Source organism: Helianthus annuus, chromosome 16, assembly GCF_002127325.2.
Source record: "Helianthus annuus cultivar XRQ/B chromosome 16, HanXRQr2.0-SUNRISE, whole genome shotgun sequence".
Classification (NCBI taxonomy): Eukaryota; Viridiplantae; Streptophyta; class Magnoliopsida; order Asterales; family Asteraceae; genus Helianthus; species Helianthus annuus.
The window spans coordinates 199,676,973-199,698,050 of NC_035448.2; the positions used below are offsets into that span (position 1 = coordinate 199,676,973).

Here is a 21,078-nt window from a genome sequence, read left to right on the forward strand (position 1 = left end):
TTAATAAAGTTCAAAATATAGTTAGTCAATAGATAGATATTGAAGTTAGATATAGTCAAGCTGAAATTATAAAATATTGCAGTTATTCTTGGATATTATCTAATAATTTGTATTTCTTAATTAAAAATAATAGAGTAATAAACTTTAAAGCTAAACTGAACTTACTATGATATAAAGTTAATAAATATATAAACTCTTAACATCATATTTTTTTATAAAAAAATGTTTTTAAAATTTTATAAAAATAAAAATTTTATATGTATATAAAAACGAAATTTAACAATTAAAGTTAAAGGTGTAAAACGTACTTACGAGTCAACTACTATTTTTTATTTTATAAAAACAAAAATTTTAAACTTAAAGTTTATTCGATGAGTATCATGTGGATATTTAAAAAAAAGTTATGAACTTTAAAGAATAAAATTATAAACTTTATCATTTAACCAACAAAATAAACTTACTTTACTACTATAGCACCTTATCTTTTATTTTTTGTCATTTGATTATTATTTTTTATTAAAAACGAAACTTTACATGTGTAAAACATTTTTTACTCTATTTATAAACATAACATTTTGTTTTTCTATAAAAAAAATTATTTTATAAACATTTTTTGTAACAAGTAATATAAATAAAATACTCCAGAAATTTACAATCTTTACTAGATAAATACTAAATTGTGTTGCAAATTTTTAGGAATTATAAGTTCAACTATATTGTTATAGATAATATTATTCACTTTCAAAATAATTCTTTACCAACTTGACTAGATACGTAGTAGATTGTGTTGCATATTTTTAGGAATTATAAGTTAAAATTAGACTCATATAGATAAAATTAGTTAGGAACTAAAAATCTGAACTTAGTATAATATAAAGTTAATAAAGATATAAACTCTTAACATCCTCTTTCTTATAAAAACAGTTCTTGAAATTTTATAAAAATATAATTTTTTATATCTGTAAAAAAACGAAACTTAACAATTTAAGTTAAAGGTCTAAAACGTACTTACGAGTCAGATACTATTTTTTTTTTACTTTTATAAAAACGAAAATTTTAAACTTAAAGTTTATTGGATGAGTACTATGTGGATATTTAAAAAAAGTTATGAACTTTAAAGAATAAAATTATACTTTATAATTTAACCAATAAAATAAACATACTTTACATTTATAACAACTTATCTTTTATTTTTTGTCTTTTGATTATTATTTTTTATAAAAAAAAGTAATATTTTTTGTCTTTTCATTATTAATTTTTATAAAAGAACAAAACTTTACATATTTTTTTTGAACGACTAATTTCTTTAATTCTCTGTCGTCTGTGGGACTTGAACCCAAGACCTTCCACTTCCCAATCTAGGTGTTTTAAAGGTTTTGCCTTTGTCAATGGAGCACCACCCCATTGGTAAACTTTACATATATAAAAAATTATTTATTTTATTTATAAACAAAACATTGTATTTCTAAAAAGAAATGATTTTTTTAAAGTTTGTAACAAGTAATGTTATATATATCTATCTATCGTATCTTATATATAACAATTACATGATAAAACATATGTAACTAAAATACTTAACATTTCTTTCAGTTCCCCAAACTGCTCGAGCAGCTACTACTGATGTATCAGTTAAAGAGGAGATCAAAGAAGAAACTCGTCCTCCAAAAGATGTACAATCAAACAGGAAGAGATACAAGAAATTCCAGAGGACGTTGATCTCGATGATGAGAAATGGTGGTGTGACAATGTGGATGGGATCCTTAAGATGTTTAAGCCGTATGATTACTAAATTTTTAATCTCATGATGCAAAATACTTGACACTTGAGCTTTTACTTTTCAACATTTATGTTTAAGACTTATCTTTCCTTATTTGTGTGCTACTTTATATAACTTTTAATTATGTTTAAGACTTATTTTTTTTTATTCGTGTGTTACTTTATTACACCAATGATTTCTTGAAATACTTGATAATTTAAATTCTAAATTTAACAATTACTAGACATGTGTAACACTTATGACATATATCCACCACAATAATGTTATCATAAATATTATACGAATAAGAAAACTAACAGAAACGAGCAACGCCCCCGCCGCATCGCGCGGACACCCTACTAGTACATAATACAATATATAATATATTACAATATCTTAAATGTTAATCACTTGTTAATTAAACAATAAATCATCATCATCATCATACTCAGTAAATCTCACCAATAGCAAAGCAAAGATATGGTCTGAGGAGGGTAAGAGCAAAGCAAAGATAGGGTCTGAGGAGGGTAAGATGTAGACAGCCTTACCTCTACCCCCGTCATCCACCATGCCTCTACCGACATCGACACCACGCCTCCCCTTACTACCACCGGTCTGGCCTAGGAATAGAGAGCCTGCTTCCAGTGAGACCCCCGGCTCGACAATAGTTTTGTATCAAGACTTGGACATAAGGCGCATAACACTCAGCAATCGCGACAAAGACCGATTAATGCATGTACCCTTTTGTCTTTCAACTATCAATGCCACCACATGATGCATGAACAGCCGTACTCAACTTTGCTTTTAACGTTATTTTCATGAAATTAGTAAAATAATGTTAAAATTGGTGCACTTTCACTCCCCCCCCCCCCTAGACCCACACATATATACATTATACGCGCATACTACAAGTGGGGCGTATAATTAAACAATAAAATAGAAGAAAATATAGTTGAAGATAATATAATATCTTAAATGTTAATAGACGGCAAATGTTCTATATGTAAAGACGGCATATGTGTATTTTAAGGCATGGTTGGAAAATAAGCTATCCATTTCTATATGTAAAACGGGATTCCAAATGTCAACTTTTAGAATTCACAAATGAATAATTATAAATAATAACACCCAAAACTCATTCAAACAATACTGCACCCCACACCCTATCAACAACCCCAACCTGTATGTGTATATATACACCCCTTGGCTCCTTGTTTACTTAGCAACCTTCTCTGTTGCCATCCATCACAACTACAAACAAAAGAAATTTCCAACAAAAATTTCCCAGAGCGTCTGGAATTTCCTACGCATTTCCGACAAATAAATGGACTCGTTGCCTATCTTACTTTATGTTATACTCCCTCTCTTGACCCTCTTTCTTCTCTCCCGTTGTCGCCGAAAACCGTATCCACCGGGTCCACGAGGATGGCCAATTATCGGCAACATGTTGATGATGGACCAACTCACACACCACGGACTTGCTAGTCTGGCTGAAAAATACGGTGGTATACTTCACCTTAAGATGGGCTTCGGCCATACTGTCGCTGTTTCGTCGGCAGAGATGGCGCGACAAGTACTCCAAGTCCAGGACAACATATTTTCCAACCGTCCGGCCACCATCGCCATCTCGTATCTCACATACGACTGTCAAGACATGGCGTTCGCCAACTATGGCCCCTTTTGGCGCCAGATGCGTAAGCTATGTGTCATGAAGTTGTTCAGCCGAAGGCGAGCAGAGTCATGGGACTCCGTCCGCGACGAGGTTGATTCCATGATCAAAATAACCGCAGCCAGCTCTGGCTCCCCGGTTAACCTAGGCGAGCTCGTGTTCGGGTTAACACATGATATAATATATCGAGCAGCGTTCGGGTCAATTTCACATGAAGGGAAAGAAGAATTTATTAAAATTCTACAAGAATACACCAAGCTTTTTGGTGCGTTTAACTTGGCGGATTTTATCCCGTGGCTAGGGTTTATCGACCCTGCGGGATTAAACACCCGTCTGCCCAAAGCCCGGGCGGCGTTAGACGGGTTCATCGATAAAATTATCGATGAACATCTGAACAAGAAGAAGAAAACCGACGAGGTTGATAATGATATGGTGGATGAGATGTTGGCGTTTTATGGTGAAGAGGGGAAAATAAACGAAGGGGAGGATTTGCAGAACGCTATTAGACTCACCCGTAACAATATCAAAGCCATTATTATGGTATGTTACCTTTTGAAATTTAATCTACATATACACACACTCACAAATCACACACATATATCTTATATGTATTTCAGAAAAAAAGAAAGTCTTAAATAGTATTATTATATAGTAATACTATTAAACTTTATTATTAGAAACACAAGAAACACAACGTTACTAAATTAACATCTAGTCGACAATGATAGAAATATAGAATAACCGGAAATAATCTTTATATATTAAGATTAGGTAAGATTTTGTGAATATATTGTTATTTACAAGCAATGATTCATGTTTTGAAGTATTGTTTAGAAAATATATATACACATATATTATTTCAAGCATATAAAACTTAACAAACTCTTTTAGCATAAGTGTGAAAACTTGAAAATATCGGATCTATTATTATGATATATATATATATATATATATATATATATATATAGGGAGCCGCTAGAATGAGAACCACCTCGAGTTGTAAGAACCGCGAGAACTACACCCCACGGAGCGCCGTTCGCCGCGATTTTTTTTTTACAAGTAGATGTGTGCATTATAAACACGGCCGTAAAAAATCACGGCGAACGGCGCTCCGTGGGGTGTACTTTTTTACACCTCAAGTTTGGTGAAAAAAAAAGAAAAAAGAAAAAAAATTAAAAAACACAAAACTTGAGGTGTAAAAAAGTACATCCCACGGAGCGCCGTTCGCCGTGATTTTTTACGGCCGTGTTTATAATGCACACATCTACTTGTAAAAAAAAAAATCGCTGCGAACGGCGCTCCGTGGGGTGTAGTTCTCGCGGTTCTTACAACTCGGGTGGTTCTCATTCTAGCAGCCCCCTATATATATATATATATATATATATATATATATATATATATATATATATATATATATGTGTATAACTGAAGAAAAAAAACATTTAATTCTAATCAGAGAGATAAAATATTTAAACTTTATTATTATACCTTTTCTATTTATTTTTTAATCTATAAAAATGAAAAAGAATGAATACTCCAGATTGGTTCATTTTGTTCACAAAAACCATTAGGTTCACTCTTGAACGCTAAATATTGCGAGAACCGTGAGAATAAATGAGAACATCAATAAAAACCATTTTTTTAATACAACCCTCATTGAAATTAAAATACAACATCAAATAATTCATGTATCCTTTTAAAATCACTCTTATTAGATTTTTTTTTACATATGTGTAATTACAACAAATTACACATGTGTAAATAATTCTTAATTTACGAATTCACGTAAATTTAAACGTGTAAATTTAATTTCTAAAATTGTATTCGGATAATAATGATAATGTAAAAAGAAATTTTGAATTTGAATTGTTTTTTGACTAAGTTCTCATGGTTTTTTTATTCGTTCTTATGGTTTTCACAATATTTAGCGTTCTCATTTAAACCTTCTCCAATATATATATATATATATATATATATATATATATATATATATATGATATCTAAGAAACTTTATTGAGTTAAGAAAACTTTGAAAACCCAATCTCTATCATTCAAAAAAATAAAAAAAAAAAAAAAACTATGGTTGAAATTGGATGTTACATAAAATAACTTTTCTGACCATGTAACAAACTGACTAAAAGTACACGTAACAGTTTTTTGTTTTCTTTTCATTTTTCTATACTGACACACTAACATGTAACAGGTTTGTCTGTTACACTAATTGTTTTCTATAAAACATGTAACATGTTTTTACATGCACTATATATTGAAAACTCGTAAAATATTTAAGTTCTAAAATGTTACACTTTGTAAAACTTACAAAATTTGCTATTGAAAACAAAAAAAAATGTAACATATGATGTTACATCTACGTAAACGATCGAAAGAGGTGTAACATATCAACTTTCTCTCTATCCTGACAAAGCTGTTACAGGTCAGAAATCTTAAAAAAATTCTAACACGGGACAACATGTGGTCTATTCGTTAAATTTTTTGAGTTTTTTTTTTTAACTTAAGAGGCTTTTTCTTGTGTAGTCGCCCTCTTTATTTATATATATATATATATATATATATATATATATATATATATATATATATATATATATATATATGTGTGTGTTTCTGTGTTGAGGTAGCACGTTGTATCATATCTTCACCCTACCGGTTTCATTTAAAATTTAAACGCATTGAAAAACATTGAATGGTGATGGGAAGTTCACGAATGATTGCATATTACAAATCTTTTTCGCAGAATTTATTTATCTTAATTTATTGGTTTCTTTTTTTTTTTCAAATTATAAAGAATACGCATATTATTAGGCGTAGTTTAGTTTGCCGGTGGAGTCGAATATAACGACAAATATGATCAAATCACGCTGGGATATGGATATATGGATAGATTTGGATGTCACGCTCTCAATAGCTTGTAATTCATAACAATATATATATTTCTTATATACAAATATATTTCCTATATACAGACGAGTAACATCTGTAAAGAAAAACTATCAAACTAATGTTTTATATGTATGCAAACTACTGTTACTCAGTGCTCGCGTTGCGGGGCGCTAAGCCGAATATTTTTTGGTTTTATAACATGTACACCTGTATTTTTGGTTACTTGTATATACTACTTAGGGGAGGAGGGGTGGTTCACTAATGATAGATTCTATCACTCTCACTCTCCAATCAAATCATGTCATGTCATCAACCAAATTTCTATCACTAGTGTAGAAATGTAGGAGGGGTGGAATCACTAGTGATGGAATTCTATCACTCCCAATTTTTTTAATTTTCATTTTAAAATTAGAAATTAAAAATAAAACACTAAATTAAAAATTTCATTAAACTTTAAAAATAAATTACATAGCCAAATATAAAAAACAACTAAACGGGTGGCATCTCCCAACCCCACTTTGCGCAAATCGCGCGCTTTTGTTGAATGACAACTGACTTGAACGGTTCGTCGAGATGGGCATGGTTTTCACACAAGATTTTTAAATCATTTTGTCTTTCAATCGTTTTCAAGTGTTCCTTATACGCCTGCTCGCGTTCAACATTTAGGGACATCATTGTTTCTTTTCTTTGTTCGGCCTTCTTGAATTGGGTCATTTTCTCCTTTTCGATTCTGAAGATCGACTCCGCCACCGCTTCCTTCCCTTTGCTTGACGATTCGCCACTTTTCTTGCGTCGTGGCCTGGTAGGTGTATCTTCTTCAACGGGGTCGTCAACGGGTTGATCGGGTTCGTCAAGGGGGTCGTCGTTTAAGTTCATTTGGGGCAAGTTATCCGACGCGGAAGTCGTGTATTCCCCGACTCGGATGTCTTTGATCTTTTCGAACCGCCTCGTTTTTTTGGAGCCGTAGGACCATGCATGTCAACCAATTCAACGGGGACCCACTTCGGGTGATGTCTCGCAACTTCCCATGCCCCCACGTGTGGAAAAGTTCTCTTTTTGTACACTCGGCAATACTCTGCGGTGGCTTGTTGCATGATCGTCGCCTCGCTCGCTCCACTTTGTGGGTTTCGGTTCTACAAAAAATATAAAATGTTATGTTTTTTTTTTTAAATTCTGTTTTTTTAAACTGTTTTTTTTAGAAAACTGTTTTTTTATAAAACTGTTTTTTTATTAAAACTGTTTTTTTATAAAACTGTTTCTGTAATTTTTTTTTTAAAACTGTTACTGTTTTATTTTAATTAAAAACTGTTTCTGTATTTTTTTAGAGTTAATTGCTCGGATGGTCCCTGTGGTTTCACGTTTTTTCACGTTTAGTCCCCACAATTTGAAAATAGCATGTATGCTCCTTATGGTTTGTCATTTTGTTACTGGGATAGTCCCCCAACATTTACTCTGGGGACTATCCGAGTAACAAAATGACAAACCATAGGGAGCATACCTGCTATTTTCAAACTAACTGACATCTACTCAGGGACTATCCGAGTAACAAAATGACAAACCATAGGGAGCATACCTGCTATTTTCAAAAGGTGGGGACTAAACGTGAAAAAAGTTGAAACCACAGGGACCATCCGAGCAATTAACTCTTTTTTTAAAAAAAAAACTATTTTTTATTAAACTTTAATAAAAAACATACCTTTTGAATGAAACAAGCGTTGAACTTGCTAATTTCCCGTTCAAATCCGTCCACTTCGACGTCATTTGGTCCATGTTTCGTATCCTTGCACCGGGAAGTTGCCTAAAATGATTAATGACCCGTCTCCAAAACGCATCCTTTCGTTGCTTGTTCCCATATTTCCTACTCTCCGAGATGTGCAAATACGCCTTCGTCAAGGACACCTCCTCCTCGCTCGTCCAAGGTTGTCGGCCGATTGGAGCGATTTCTTGAACGTCATCATTTGTTCTTCTTCCTCTTCTTCTTCCTCCGCTTCCTCTTCCTCTTCCTCTTCCTCTTCCTCTTCCTCTTCCTCTTCCTCTTCCTCGTCAAGACTTTGTTGTGGTTCACGCCACGCGTTTGCAAAATGATGAATGAGGGTGTTGTCTTCTAGTAGTGGGTCGAGTGTGTAGGGTTGGGTTTGATACGTTTGCGATTCAAATTGGTGAGGTTGAAACGGTGGAACGAACGGTTGGTTATGGTACGTTTGCGATTGAAAGGGTGGATATTGTTGGGTTTGAAAGGGTGGATATTGTTGGGTTTGAAAGGGTGGGACTTGGTCGGGTTCGTCTTGCAACCTAAAGCGTGTCGGCTCGCCAAGATTCGCTCGAACCTTGAATCTTACGGGATTTTTCTTCGTACCCGAACCTCTTTTTTTCGAACCCCCACCTCTCTTGCTTGAACCTTCCATGTTTCTTGTAAAATTATTTAGATTGAGTTGGAGAGTTTTTTAATTTTTTGTATTGAGTGTGAGAATAGTTGGAAAGTTTATTGAGTTTTTGTATTGAAATATGTTGGATTTATATAAAAAAAATGGATCAAATACCATCAAACGGTCAAAAAAATTACCCAAACGGTCATTTTCCAACGTTCGAAATTCAAAGTTCAACGAGTTGTGGGTGTAACGCGTTTTATAAATAACGCGTGAAAAAATTAGAGGCGGCGGTGTTCCGTGGGCATTCAACGCGTGATGAACTATTATAACGGGACCGCCCCGAGTGCTCTTATAACACGATCTCAAAAAAATAAATCGAGTCAACCAATTAAACAAAAACACTACCATAGTTTTGCAAAAAAAAAAAAAAAAAAAAAAAAAACCAACAACAACAACAACAACAGCTAAACGATGGTAAGCCAGTAAGTTTGGTTCGGGGCAAAACAATAATTTGTCAGAGTGCTAGACAGCTGCGTAACACAAACAGTTACATCAAGTCAACCAAATAACATAAAACACTACTATAGTTTTGCAAAAAAAAACACTAAAACGATCGCAACACTACAATTTTTAACTGGGCAAAATCGTAATTTTGAGCTAAATCGTAATTTTGAGCTAGAGGCAAAAGCATAATTTTATTTTAAACTGGGAGCAAAAACGTAATTTTGAACTAAGGGTGAAATCGTATTTTTTTAAATGGGGGCAAAATCATTTTTTTTAATGAGGACAAAATCGTAATTTTGAGCTGATGACAAAAGCATAATTTTTTTGAACTGGGGGTAAAATCATATTTTAACCTGAGGGGAAAATCGTAATTTTTAGTTGGGGGCAAAACCCGGGCAAAATCTTAATTTTTAAATGGGGGAAAATCATATTTTGAAATGAGAGCAAAATCGTAATTTTTAGCTAGGGCAAAAACATAATTTTATTTTGAACTGGGGGCAAAACCGTTATTCTAAGCTACAGGCAAAAAAATTATTTTGAAATCGGGGTGAAATCATAATTTTAAGCTGATGATAAAACCGTAATAGTGTGGACCAATTCTACTAGCTTACTTTTGTATATGTAGGATAATAATATATTTCTTATATAGAAATGAGTAACATATGTAAAGAAAAACTATTAAACTAATGTTTTATATGTATTTTTAAATTTGCCATGTATACATTACATATATGTGAGCAAGATAGCCTACATATAAACTAATATGATATATGGGTATGAATCATAAGAAAACTAGTTTAAATTAGAAAACTAAAAAACTAATTAAAAAAGGCTAAAAAATATACCAAAAAGAAACTTTATAATTTTTTATTAAAAAATCACTATTTTTTATATATGAAAAAAAAATTAATAAATAAATAAATAAATTTTGTCCTGCACATGCGCACTAATACGGAAAACCTAAACCATTTAATCCACCCTCCACCGACACCTCCCAAAAACCTAAACCCCCCAACCCCACCCCTAAAAAACCTAAATTCACCCTCCCACCCAAAGTCTAACCCCCCCCCCCCACCCCCAAAAACCTAAACCCCCCACCCCCACCCTCCAAAACCTAAACCCCCCACCCCCCAAAAACCTAAACCCCCCTGCCCCCCTGAAAACCTAAAACTAAACCCTAAACAAACCTAAACCCCCCACCCTACCCCCCAAAAACCTAAACCCCCTCCCCCTCACACCCAAAAACCTAATCCTAATCCTAAATCTTCAAAAAAAAAACTAACCCTAAAAGCTAAACTATACTCAAAAAGCTAACTTTAAGCATGTAATGCACATGTGTAGTACACATATAATGCACACGTGCAGTACATTTTTTTTTTTTGAAAATTTTTTTATATGTAAATAAATTAGCGATTTTTTTATAAAAAAAACTGTAAAAAAATTGTATGTTTTTTTAGCTTTTTTAGTTAGTTTTTTATTTTTCTCATTTATATGTAGTTTTCTCATGATCTTCTCCCTATGTTATATATATAGGGGGGGGGGATAGTGCACGGTCCTCCCAACCGCCGGAGTGATCAACTATGTTATATATATATATATATATATATATATATATATATATATATATATACATATATATATGGTTAGGTTAAAATAAAAACTTATGCGAGTTGTGAGAACTTCGGCCTTACAAAAAAAATTTCGAAAAAAATTTACCAAAAATCAACTTTTCAAAAAAAAAAAAATCAAAAAAAAAACTAGGTTTTTTTTGTTCATTTACAGCAGCCGTAAATGTTGTAAAAGATGATGTCATGCTTATGTTATCAGTTTTTTTGCAGCTGTTGTAAGGGGCCGTAAAACACCACTTCGAAATTTTTTTAAATATTTTTTACGGTATCCCTTCTAAACATTTTAATCTAGGGGTGTGAAAAAAATGGAGGCAAAATTCGCATGGGAACACCGAGTACTCTAAATTCTCACAACTCGGAATGGTTTTCCCTTGATTTTGATACATAGAGAGAGAGGTAAGGGTTTCTCTACAAAGGGTATTTTTCCTATAAAGTGTACAAATGCAATGTAGAAATTATATTTTAAATTTTAAGCATGATGTTTTAGATTCTTTTGACATTGTGTTATATAGAAAAACACCAAAGTAACAATATAAAACACAATAAAATGTATTTTAGACATGAAATTCAAAACACCATGCGAAGAAAGCTAATCAGTGTGTTTTAAAGTTAATGCTTAGAAGACATTTGATTGTGTTTTAAATTGTTGTGTTTGATCTTTTTATATACAACACCTTGCAAAAACAATTTAAAACATCATTTCCAAAATTTAAAACACAATGTCTATATAACCTTCTTACACTTTTTAAGAAATATGCCCTTTGTTAACTAACCATACCCTACATATATATAAAGAGAGAGGGATGGAGAGGATGCCCGTAAGTTTGACGGGAAACATACACCGATAATCATATATCAGACTATTATTTTAATATAAAATAAAATAGCAATACTATACTCAAATTAAAAATAAAATAAAATGTTCGTTTTTATAGTGTAGTTTAAAAAATTAACATATAAAAAGTTATGATTATTTAAAAATAATAAGGAAAGTTAGCGTATTAAAAATGCAATAATTATAAAAATGCTTAACACTCACATTTTTTTAATTAAGTGATGCATAAGGATGGCAAAAAAAGCCCACCACCCAATAAGCATATCTGAGGTTATACTCAAAGTCTGATGGGTATGGGTCGGACATGAAATTAGTTTTATAAACTTTTATAGATATGAGATTAGGTGATATCCACCCGATTATTCGAAACATATACCCATTTACCCAAAATATATATCCGATCGTATAACCAAATTTTTTATTTATATTTCTATTTTCCTTAACTTTATTTATTAGTGACTTATTTTATTAGCTTTATTATTTGAAAAAAAAAATCTTTCAGAGTATGTACTTGATAAATTATTTATATTTTGTGTGTTGTGAAGTATATAATAAAACTATATAAAAATTTTAATGTTGTTATTTATTTATGATAAAATTTATTGTATATGATGTATATTTTAATTTATAATAGTTGTTATATAAATAAAAATTATACTATAATTGTAATAGTAAAAATGTATTTGGAAATCTTAATCGGTGTCTTTTAACAAATTAACGAGTATACTCAATACCCGCAGATTTGCTCGATACCTGACGGATAATTCCCAGAAAAATACTCGATTGGTATTGGGTCAAATATGGGACACGATTTTACAACCACACATTGATATAGAATTACCAATACCTAACCCAAACCGACTCATTATCATCCCTAACTTCATCTTTTAGTTGTATATTGTAATTTATGATTGGTATCACATCTTACATGATTGGCATCAAATCTCATTTTCTTCTAAATACCATAAAGTATTAATGAGTTTCACTTTTCTTGTAAAACTACAATACAATCTTATAGTTTTGTTTGAATAATAAACCTTATACCTTATTATTATTATTATTATTATTATTATTATTATTATTATTATTATTATTATTATTATTATTATTAACTTTTTATTTTTTTTATTATTCATTTTAAACGGTTTTTGTTATTGTTTAACTTTAGTTGTTTTTTTATACAAGAATCTTTAAGTTTTGTTTTTATCTTTTTTTTATTTCTTGCAATATGTGGTGTTATTTTATGGTCTCATAACTTTCTCTCTCTCTATATATATACACATACCATTTTTACCTGCTAATATTAGTATTTATCATTATTAATATTGGAAAGAATTGAGTGTTAATATCTTTAAGTTATGGTTTACAGGACGTAATGTTTGGCGGCACTGAGACTGTGGCCTCTGCTATTGAATGGGCTTTGACTGAGCTAATGCATACTCCCGAATCACTCAAGTGTGTACAACAAGAGCTTGCTGATGTTGTTGGTCTTGATCGTCGCGTCGAAGAATCGGACTTCGAGAAACTCACCTACTTTAAATGTGTCATCAAAGAAACACTTCGCCTTCACCCTCCAATTCCACTCCTCTTGCATCAATCTGCTGAAGCTACAGAGGTTGGTGGTTATCACATCCCTAAAGGCACGCGTGTCATGATTAACGCATATGCCGTTAACCGTGACAAGGGTGCTTGGGAGAATCCTAACACATTCAACCCATCACGTTTCTTGCAAAGTGGGGCTCCAGACTTTAAAGGAAGTAACTATGAGTTTATTCCTTTTGGGTCTGGGCGTAGATCATGTCCGGGCATGCAACTTGGATTGTATGCATTGGAGATGGCGGTGGCTCACCTCCTCCACTCATTCACATGGGAATTACCAGACGGGATGAAACCAAGTGAAATTGATATGACTGATGTGTTTGGACTCACTGCACCGAAGGCAATTCGGCTTGTTGCAGTGCCAACTCCACGTCTCTTGTGCCCATTGTATTAACACTTCTAAGCTCCAAAAGTTCAAATGTAGTGAATCCTGCACCAACAGTTTCACTTTTTTCTGTCATCATGATTTTATTTTCTATAAAAGAACAATAACCATAAAATTGTATTTTTATATATATGCTTTTCTGTCATCATGATTTTATTTTCTGTAAAAGAACAATAACCATAAAATTGTATTTTTATATATATGCTTAAATTCAAACACTTTGTATTTTGCATTGATGTTTACTTTTGATTTCCTCAATACAAGAAAGCTTTTGCTTCCGAATTTTTTGAACTAAGCCATGTTCTTTTATAAAATTTAACTAGGTTAGAACCTCGTGTAATACACGGGTTGAATAAATGTACTTTTATATACCAAATAATAAAAAAATATATATTATTAAAACCTCGTTTATAATACGGGTTGAATAAATGTAATTTTATATACCAAATAATAAAATAATATATCATTAAAAATCTCGTTTATTAGATGAGTTGAATAAATGTAATTTTATATATTAAATAATAAAAAAGTTATATTTTTTAGAACCTCGTGTATTGTACGGGTTGAGTAGATTTAATTTTATAAATTAAATATTGAAAAAAAGTTACATTTTATAAGAATCTCCTATATTGTATGGGTTGAGCACATGTAATTTTATATACCAATCAATAAAAGTTATATTTTATTATATCTTTATAAACCTTGTGTATACGGATTGAATAAATCTAATTTTATATACCACATAATAAAAAAGTTATATTTTTAAAAATAATGAATAGACAAAAATTGAATCAATAAAACCAAAAATCTAATTTGATTCCAGAAGGGAAAGTAAAACTTACTAAATTTATATTAACATTAAAATAAGGGTTTTTTTTTCTAAAAAAAACATTTAATTGATTAAATGGTTACTATTTTTATGGGTTTTTATTTTAATAATTTCAAATCAAAATTAAATTCATAAATTATAGATTAGAATTAAAACACATTTTAGACTTTAGATTTACAATCAAGATAAAATTCTAATATAATATTTAAATCTTTTTAATTTAAAATTTAAAATTTATCTATAAATTAGTAATGCCCCCATTGAATGACATGTGTCTCAAATTAGGTTTCTTTTATTATAGTAGATAGAAGATTTACTCCTTTAGAATAGGATTCTAAATATTAGCTACGAGGTCAAGCATCTATATTTATACGATAAAATAAAAGAAATTATAGATAGACACATCTTATTCAATCCAGACTTTTTTTTTAACAATAAAGAACGACGTGCTAACCACCGTGACACCGGGCGTTAGGCCAAGGTCGACTACTCGACCGCCGCCAGCCCCTTGGCTCTCTCAGATGCTCGGAAACCCGACCTCCACCCGCCCGAAGGCACGACAGTGGAATAATCAGTAAAACCTCGCCTCCTATCCAAGACGAACCAACGCCACCCATATTTGTTCTTCACATGGATGCCGCAGAAAATAATGGGGAGAGTGGGAGTCAGACCTGGGTCACAAGGAACAATAAGTTTTTCCCCAACTACTCCACCACTACCTCATTGGCCATTCTAGACATTTACTTTCGGGTTTTTCACCATTCTCTCTTACTTTATTAATTATAGCTAATAGAGTAAACTGTTAAAATGGTTCCTAAGGTTTGGTCACTTTTGACACTTTAATATAAAACTCAAACTTTTTGAATCTGAGTCCCTATGGTTTCAATTTTATTGCCATTTTCATCCAAAAGCAAAATCTTGTCAGATTTTTCAGTTAACATCCAGTTTTTTGGTTTTTTCCCTCCCTTTTAATAAAGGGAAAAATGGTCAGATTTTTTAATTTTGTTATAATAAAACGTTAAAAGACCATTTTACCCTTCATTAAAATGGAGGGAAAAAAACAAGAGTTAAATGCCATTTTAGTCCCTGTGGTTTGGGCCATTTTGCCAGTTTAGTACAAAGGTTTCATTTTTAACCTGTGGGTCCAAAAAGGTTTCACAGTTGCCATTTTAGTCCATTGGGTTAACTTCACCCATTTTTTCTGTTAACAAGAAGGCCAATTCGGTAATTTTGTATGTAATTCTATTAACTAAAAGGGCAATTCAACCATATAAAATGACCGAATTGGTCTTCTCGTCAACAGAAAAAAATGGATGGAGTTAGTCCAGTGGACTAAAATGGCAACTGTGAAACCTTTTTGGACCCACATGTTAAAAATGAAACCTTTGGACTAAACTGGCAAAATGGCCCAAACCACAGGGACTAAAATGGCATTTAACTCAAAAAACAAAAAAGCTGGATGTTAACTAAAAAATTTGAGCAGAATTTGATTTTGGATGAAAATGACAACAAAATTGAAATCAGATGGACCCGGATTTAAAAGGTTTGAGTTTTGGACTAAAATGAAAAAAGTGATTAAACTTCAAGGACCATTTTGTCAGTTTACTCTAGCTAATATATAGCACATTTATTTTCACTTGAATTTGTTTTTTATTTTATTTTAATAAGACATTAATAAATCTCCATTTAAAGTATTAAGTTAAAAGTAATTTTACTTTATTCATAACTATCCATCGTTAAGATAAACAATGTATATAATCAGAGTCGTCCCCGAAAGCTCTTGAAAAAAATTAGGCCTCGGGCGACGAAAAGAATTGGGCCCAAATTATGGTTAAGGGTAAATGAATTACAAAAATAAAAACTTAGTGATTGAGCAAAGAAAAATTGAACCACATCCGGCCCTGTATATAATCTCAATCATTATATATTTTGGGCCTCGGGCGTCGGCATGGGTTTGCCGGACCCAAAGCCGGCCCTGTATATAATCTCAATCATTATATATTTTAATTTAGAAAAATTGAACCAGATCAAAGTTAACGAACATTGTCTAATACGTTATCCAAACAAATAAAATATTTAAATTACTGTCTCTATAAAGTATTTCGATAACGAAAAATATTTATCCTAAAATGAGTAATCTTACGTCTTAAATTAACTAGTGCTATCAACCTGGCGCGTTGCGCCTGGGATTAGCAGAGGTCCAATTTGAATCACTGTGAGGCATGGACGTTTACACTTGTAAATTCAATTTAAAAAACAATTGTACATAGCTTAATTAGTATGCACAATCCCGGGGGAAATACATTATATTTTGTATTTAACAAATTAAAAATCATACGAAAGTTATGTCTTCAGTTAAATACATATAAATTCAACTACATTAACAAAATGATACATACAAAAACATGACATCCCATCCCATTTTCTGGGTGTGATCTTTGGGTCGGTACACATGTGCACGACCAACCAAAATAACCTCGAAGTACTTGTAAATCGAGTCCTGGTACAAAATTTAGAGTGAATAACATGAATACCCTATAATGAAAGCAGAATATGTTTTATTCCAAGTTTAAATGACAGACATACCTCATTAAGCTAGTAAGAACTGAGGACTTTAAGACCACCCAACTTCCTTCTGGCTTTTTCCTCTACAATAGACGTCTTGCTACATTGGAACTTAAAGTAAGTCACACCTTAGTTTGTAGGTTTTCTATAAACAATACCCTTGGGAACTAGCCTCTTTCTTCCACCATGCCTTACCCTATTGCCATGCAAAAATACCAATACAAAGTATGTCAACCAACATACACTTGTTATAACTGTTGTCTAATAAAAAAAAGGGAAAACAACAATAGGCTCTCCTAAATGTGTGGACTAAAGATCAGAGATGTTTTCAAGAGTTTAAATTCTTGTTTTTTGCTGGAACTGATCCACTATTGACATTCTTTACTCTTTAGAATAGTTAGCATCATTATAGGTTCTAATAAATATAATGGCATCACAAATTCAACCAATAACTTAAAAGTTATAGAAATAATGATCCTTATAAATTTAACTGTTGTGAATAGTGAAAACTAAATTTGAAAGTCAACCAAGATTGTGTTAGGTAATGATATATTTGAGACTTAGAATTTAAAAATGAAACAAACAATTAGGAAACACAAAAAATAGCAATACCTTAATTTATCTTTTGCTAATCCAAATTCGAATGTAAAGGGAAATCGTCCTCTGTAAACATAAAAACCCAAGTTTAGAAACCAAAATATATCAATATGTTGATAAAAACCTTAGTTGATTAAGAACTAAACTTGAAAATCGAAAAGGTATGGAAAGATGCACATAGATAGACCTGTTGAGTAGCCGGCACCACTGGAAGGTGTTGCTTTGCTGTCCTCGTCTTCCCCTTTCTCAATCGCAATCTCCACAACCTGAATCAATCACCCCTTAACCTTCAAAAGACCACCTCACCAGAGGCGGCGGCTAGGGTTGCTAACCACCATCGTTGCCGTGATATCTCGCCGGAACCACCACCACCGCCATGACACCGCTGCAACCACCACCCGGTCACTCTCTTTCTATGGTTTTATATGGTTTGCTTCAAACAATGAGACGCGTGGTCGGGCAATCTTTAAACACGTTAATGAGCACCCCTAACTTTTTTTTTTTTGTGTGTGGACACACAAAACACATTCCACACAAAACACAAACCCAGCTTCAACAATCTGTATGCGAGCATGGTTAAAACAATAATCCTTAACCTAGTATATAATGTTGGGCATAGAAAGAGTTTTTTTAAATTTTTTTTTTACAAAATGTGCTATTTGTGACAATCTTAAATGATACACACTGAATATTGTAATAACATCATAATTTAATAAGGCGTTCTAACATGTTTTTTTATCTGAATATCCAAGATTAATGAAGAGAACATAAACTTTTTTAAGAACTTGCCTGATGCGGTGTCTTGCAGGGTAGAAAATTTTCCTAAATCTGAGCTAATAACCTGCATATTTCAAACGATTAGAAGATAGATGAAGGAATAATATTGATGTCAATAAACCCACAATGATTTCAACAATGACCAACAAATCAGTAATTCATTACTATACTTTTTATGAAATTGTATGGACATTTAACTTACCCATCCTTAGAATTAGTGAAAAGCATCCAATTAGCAGCAGATAAAAGTGTGGCTATTAATACATATGTATAACGCAACTAGTTCCGATATAAAAAGAGCATTACATGCCATCAAGTTGCATAGATTCCGAGGCTCAGAGGGTGTAAATGAAGGAGATAACCGTGGCTGCATTGGAGGTTGCAGGTGAACATCTACCATCTCTCAAACATGCCACGCCACGGTGAAATCCTCAACTCGGTTTACACCCACACAATCATCATCGCCTCAGTAACCCAAACGCCAAAAACAGAATCATAGACCAAATGCATGTAGCTCCATCATCAAAGGAGCTCTATAAATCACAGATTTATATGTATACAATATACATGATCGGCAGAAACCCTAACCAGCAAAAATAATACATAAGCGACTTAGGGTTTCATTATTCAAACCAAGAACATCTAAGATGAAGAAACCCATCGTGATCGGTACATCGTAGATAAAAGCAACCACCACACATCAAAGTCGGTTAGAGTCTCAGCATAGGAAACCCTAGCCATCATCGACCCCTAACAAAGGAAACTGAAAAATAGGCACAGTCAACAATTGCCACCACCATAGGAGCCCATGAACGGACGCCGTCAACAACCAACGTCTCATGTTTGAAACCCTAACCATTATTTAGTGGCCATAGTGAAAACCCCCAAAAACCAGAAGGAAGCCCTGACCAGGCCTGCGATTGGAACCCACCGCCGTTCATCTCCCTCGTTCACGGCATTCCTGATCTAACAAGATACTAAACATGCAATAGAAATAGGGTTACCAGAAGTGGGTCGAAACCTTAACCGCTTGAAAGAAATGGAGACCGCCGCAACAGAGATCGGCGAACATCACCATCATCCACCTATTAAACGACCGACGACTGACTGGTCAGACGGTATAACACGGTGGAGGCGGCAGAGCCGTTTAAACAGTCTTCGTCAGCCACACTCTCTCTCTCTCTCTTCCCATTCTCCTGAATTGTAACCAGAGGGATTTCATGAGAGAGAGGAAAACCTGATGATCTGGTGGGAGGTGGGAAGCAGGCGGTGGAGGAGAGGTTGTTTATCATAATGCTCCACAATGATAAAACACTTAAATGAATAACGTGGCATCATTAAAACAAATGTGATGATGAATCATCACATAATCACTGTTCATTCCCTTCACTAACTATCATATATTAATTCACAACAATCATTGAAGTTTAAGTTTGAAAGAATTTAATATTCAACTAGTATTAAGCACCCCCGCGTTGCGATGGGGGCGAGCACTAATGCCACACTACTGCCAGCGACCACCGACACTGAAGTTGCGGCGTGTTAATGCAAAGAAATTAAACCGAAACGTAAAACATAGGATAAAATAACTAAGTTGATTTAGGACTCGCTGTTACGATGAACCCGCGTCTATTTTTTCCCGTGTGACAGGTTCATCGTAATCTATATATAGTATATCATTACCACTATACAAACCGTAATGCATACATTACAACAACCATTGCATCAGTATGTTGCAAATTATATTTATACAAGATTTTGGCTAAATTAATTCGATTATTATAAATAATAATAATTTAGAAATAAAACAACACAACTTTGAATGGATCAAACCGATTGAATACGGTAATATAGTGAAACCATTATTTGATTAGTGTACAATCACTTAAGCATAATTTACAACCATACACGCATACAAAACATATTGAATATGGTAAGGTAATGAAACCATTATTTGATTAAGGTACAATCACTTAAGCACAAATTACAACCAAACATGCATACAAATTTTCCAAATTAATAGTATAAATAAGGTACAACCACTTTAGCACAAATTACAATCAAAAAAGCATACAAATTTTCCAAATATTAATAGTATAAATATAAATAAGGTACAACCAATTTAGCACAAATTACAACCATTATTTGATTAAGTTACAACCACTTAAGCACAAATTACAACCAAACATGCATACAAATTTTCCAAATTAATAGTATAAATAAGGTAAAACCACTTTAGCACAAATTACAATAAAAAAGCAAACAAATGTTCCAAATATTAATAGTATAAATAAGGTACAACCAATTTAGCACAAATTACAACCAAAAAAGCATACAAATGTTCCAAATTTATCTATTATATATAATAAATGAAAGTTACTTGGGCCACGTGTCACTTAATTAGGGTATCCTCAGTTCTCTTTTCCCACCCAACAGTACCCCTGCCCTCTTCTATTTATATCCTCCCTCATTACTCATTTAGGGCTTCTTGATTTCTTTCTCCCTCTGCTCTGCTCTGCTCTATTCCGATCGATGTTAAGATTAATGCTCCGAATCAAGGTTTGATTTTCAATAACTTATGTTCTATAAGTGTCAATCTTTGTTTTCATTCTTCAGTCATTCGATCTTCATGCGTATTTACTTATTTACTTATTCTTTGGTGACTTG

General features: G+C 32.7%; 1 protein-coding gene and 1 long non-coding RNA gene across 2 annotated transcripts; one reads left to right on the forward strand and one right to left on the reverse strand.

Moving 5' to 3' along the window:
• The first annotated feature begins 2,954 nt into the window (after window positions 1-2,954).
• Window positions 2,955-13,859, forward strand: LOC110915418 (cytochrome P450 84A1). Its single transcript, XM_022160117.2, has 2 exons — window positions 2,955-3,965; window positions 13,029-13,859. The coding sequence occupies exons 1-2, from the start codon at window positions 3,081-3,083 to the stop codon at window positions 13,650-13,652; spliced, it is 1,509 nt and encodes a 502-aa protein (XP_022015809.1). The 5' UTR covers window positions 2,955-3,080; the 3' UTR covers window positions 13,653-13,859.
• A 2,910-nt stretch (window positions 13,860-16,769) lies between these two features.
• Window positions 16,770-19,649, reverse strand: LOC110918120. The gene is made up of 5 exons (XR_002581078.2): window positions 18,614-19,649; window positions 17,822-18,475; window positions 17,650-17,700; window positions 17,059-17,233; window positions 16,770-16,972 (listed from the first exon to the last, which is right to left on the reverse strand). It is a non-coding gene; the product is annotated as an uncharacterized LOC110918120 (long non-coding RNA).
• Between the last annotated feature and the right edge of the window lie 1,429 nt (window positions 19,650-21,078).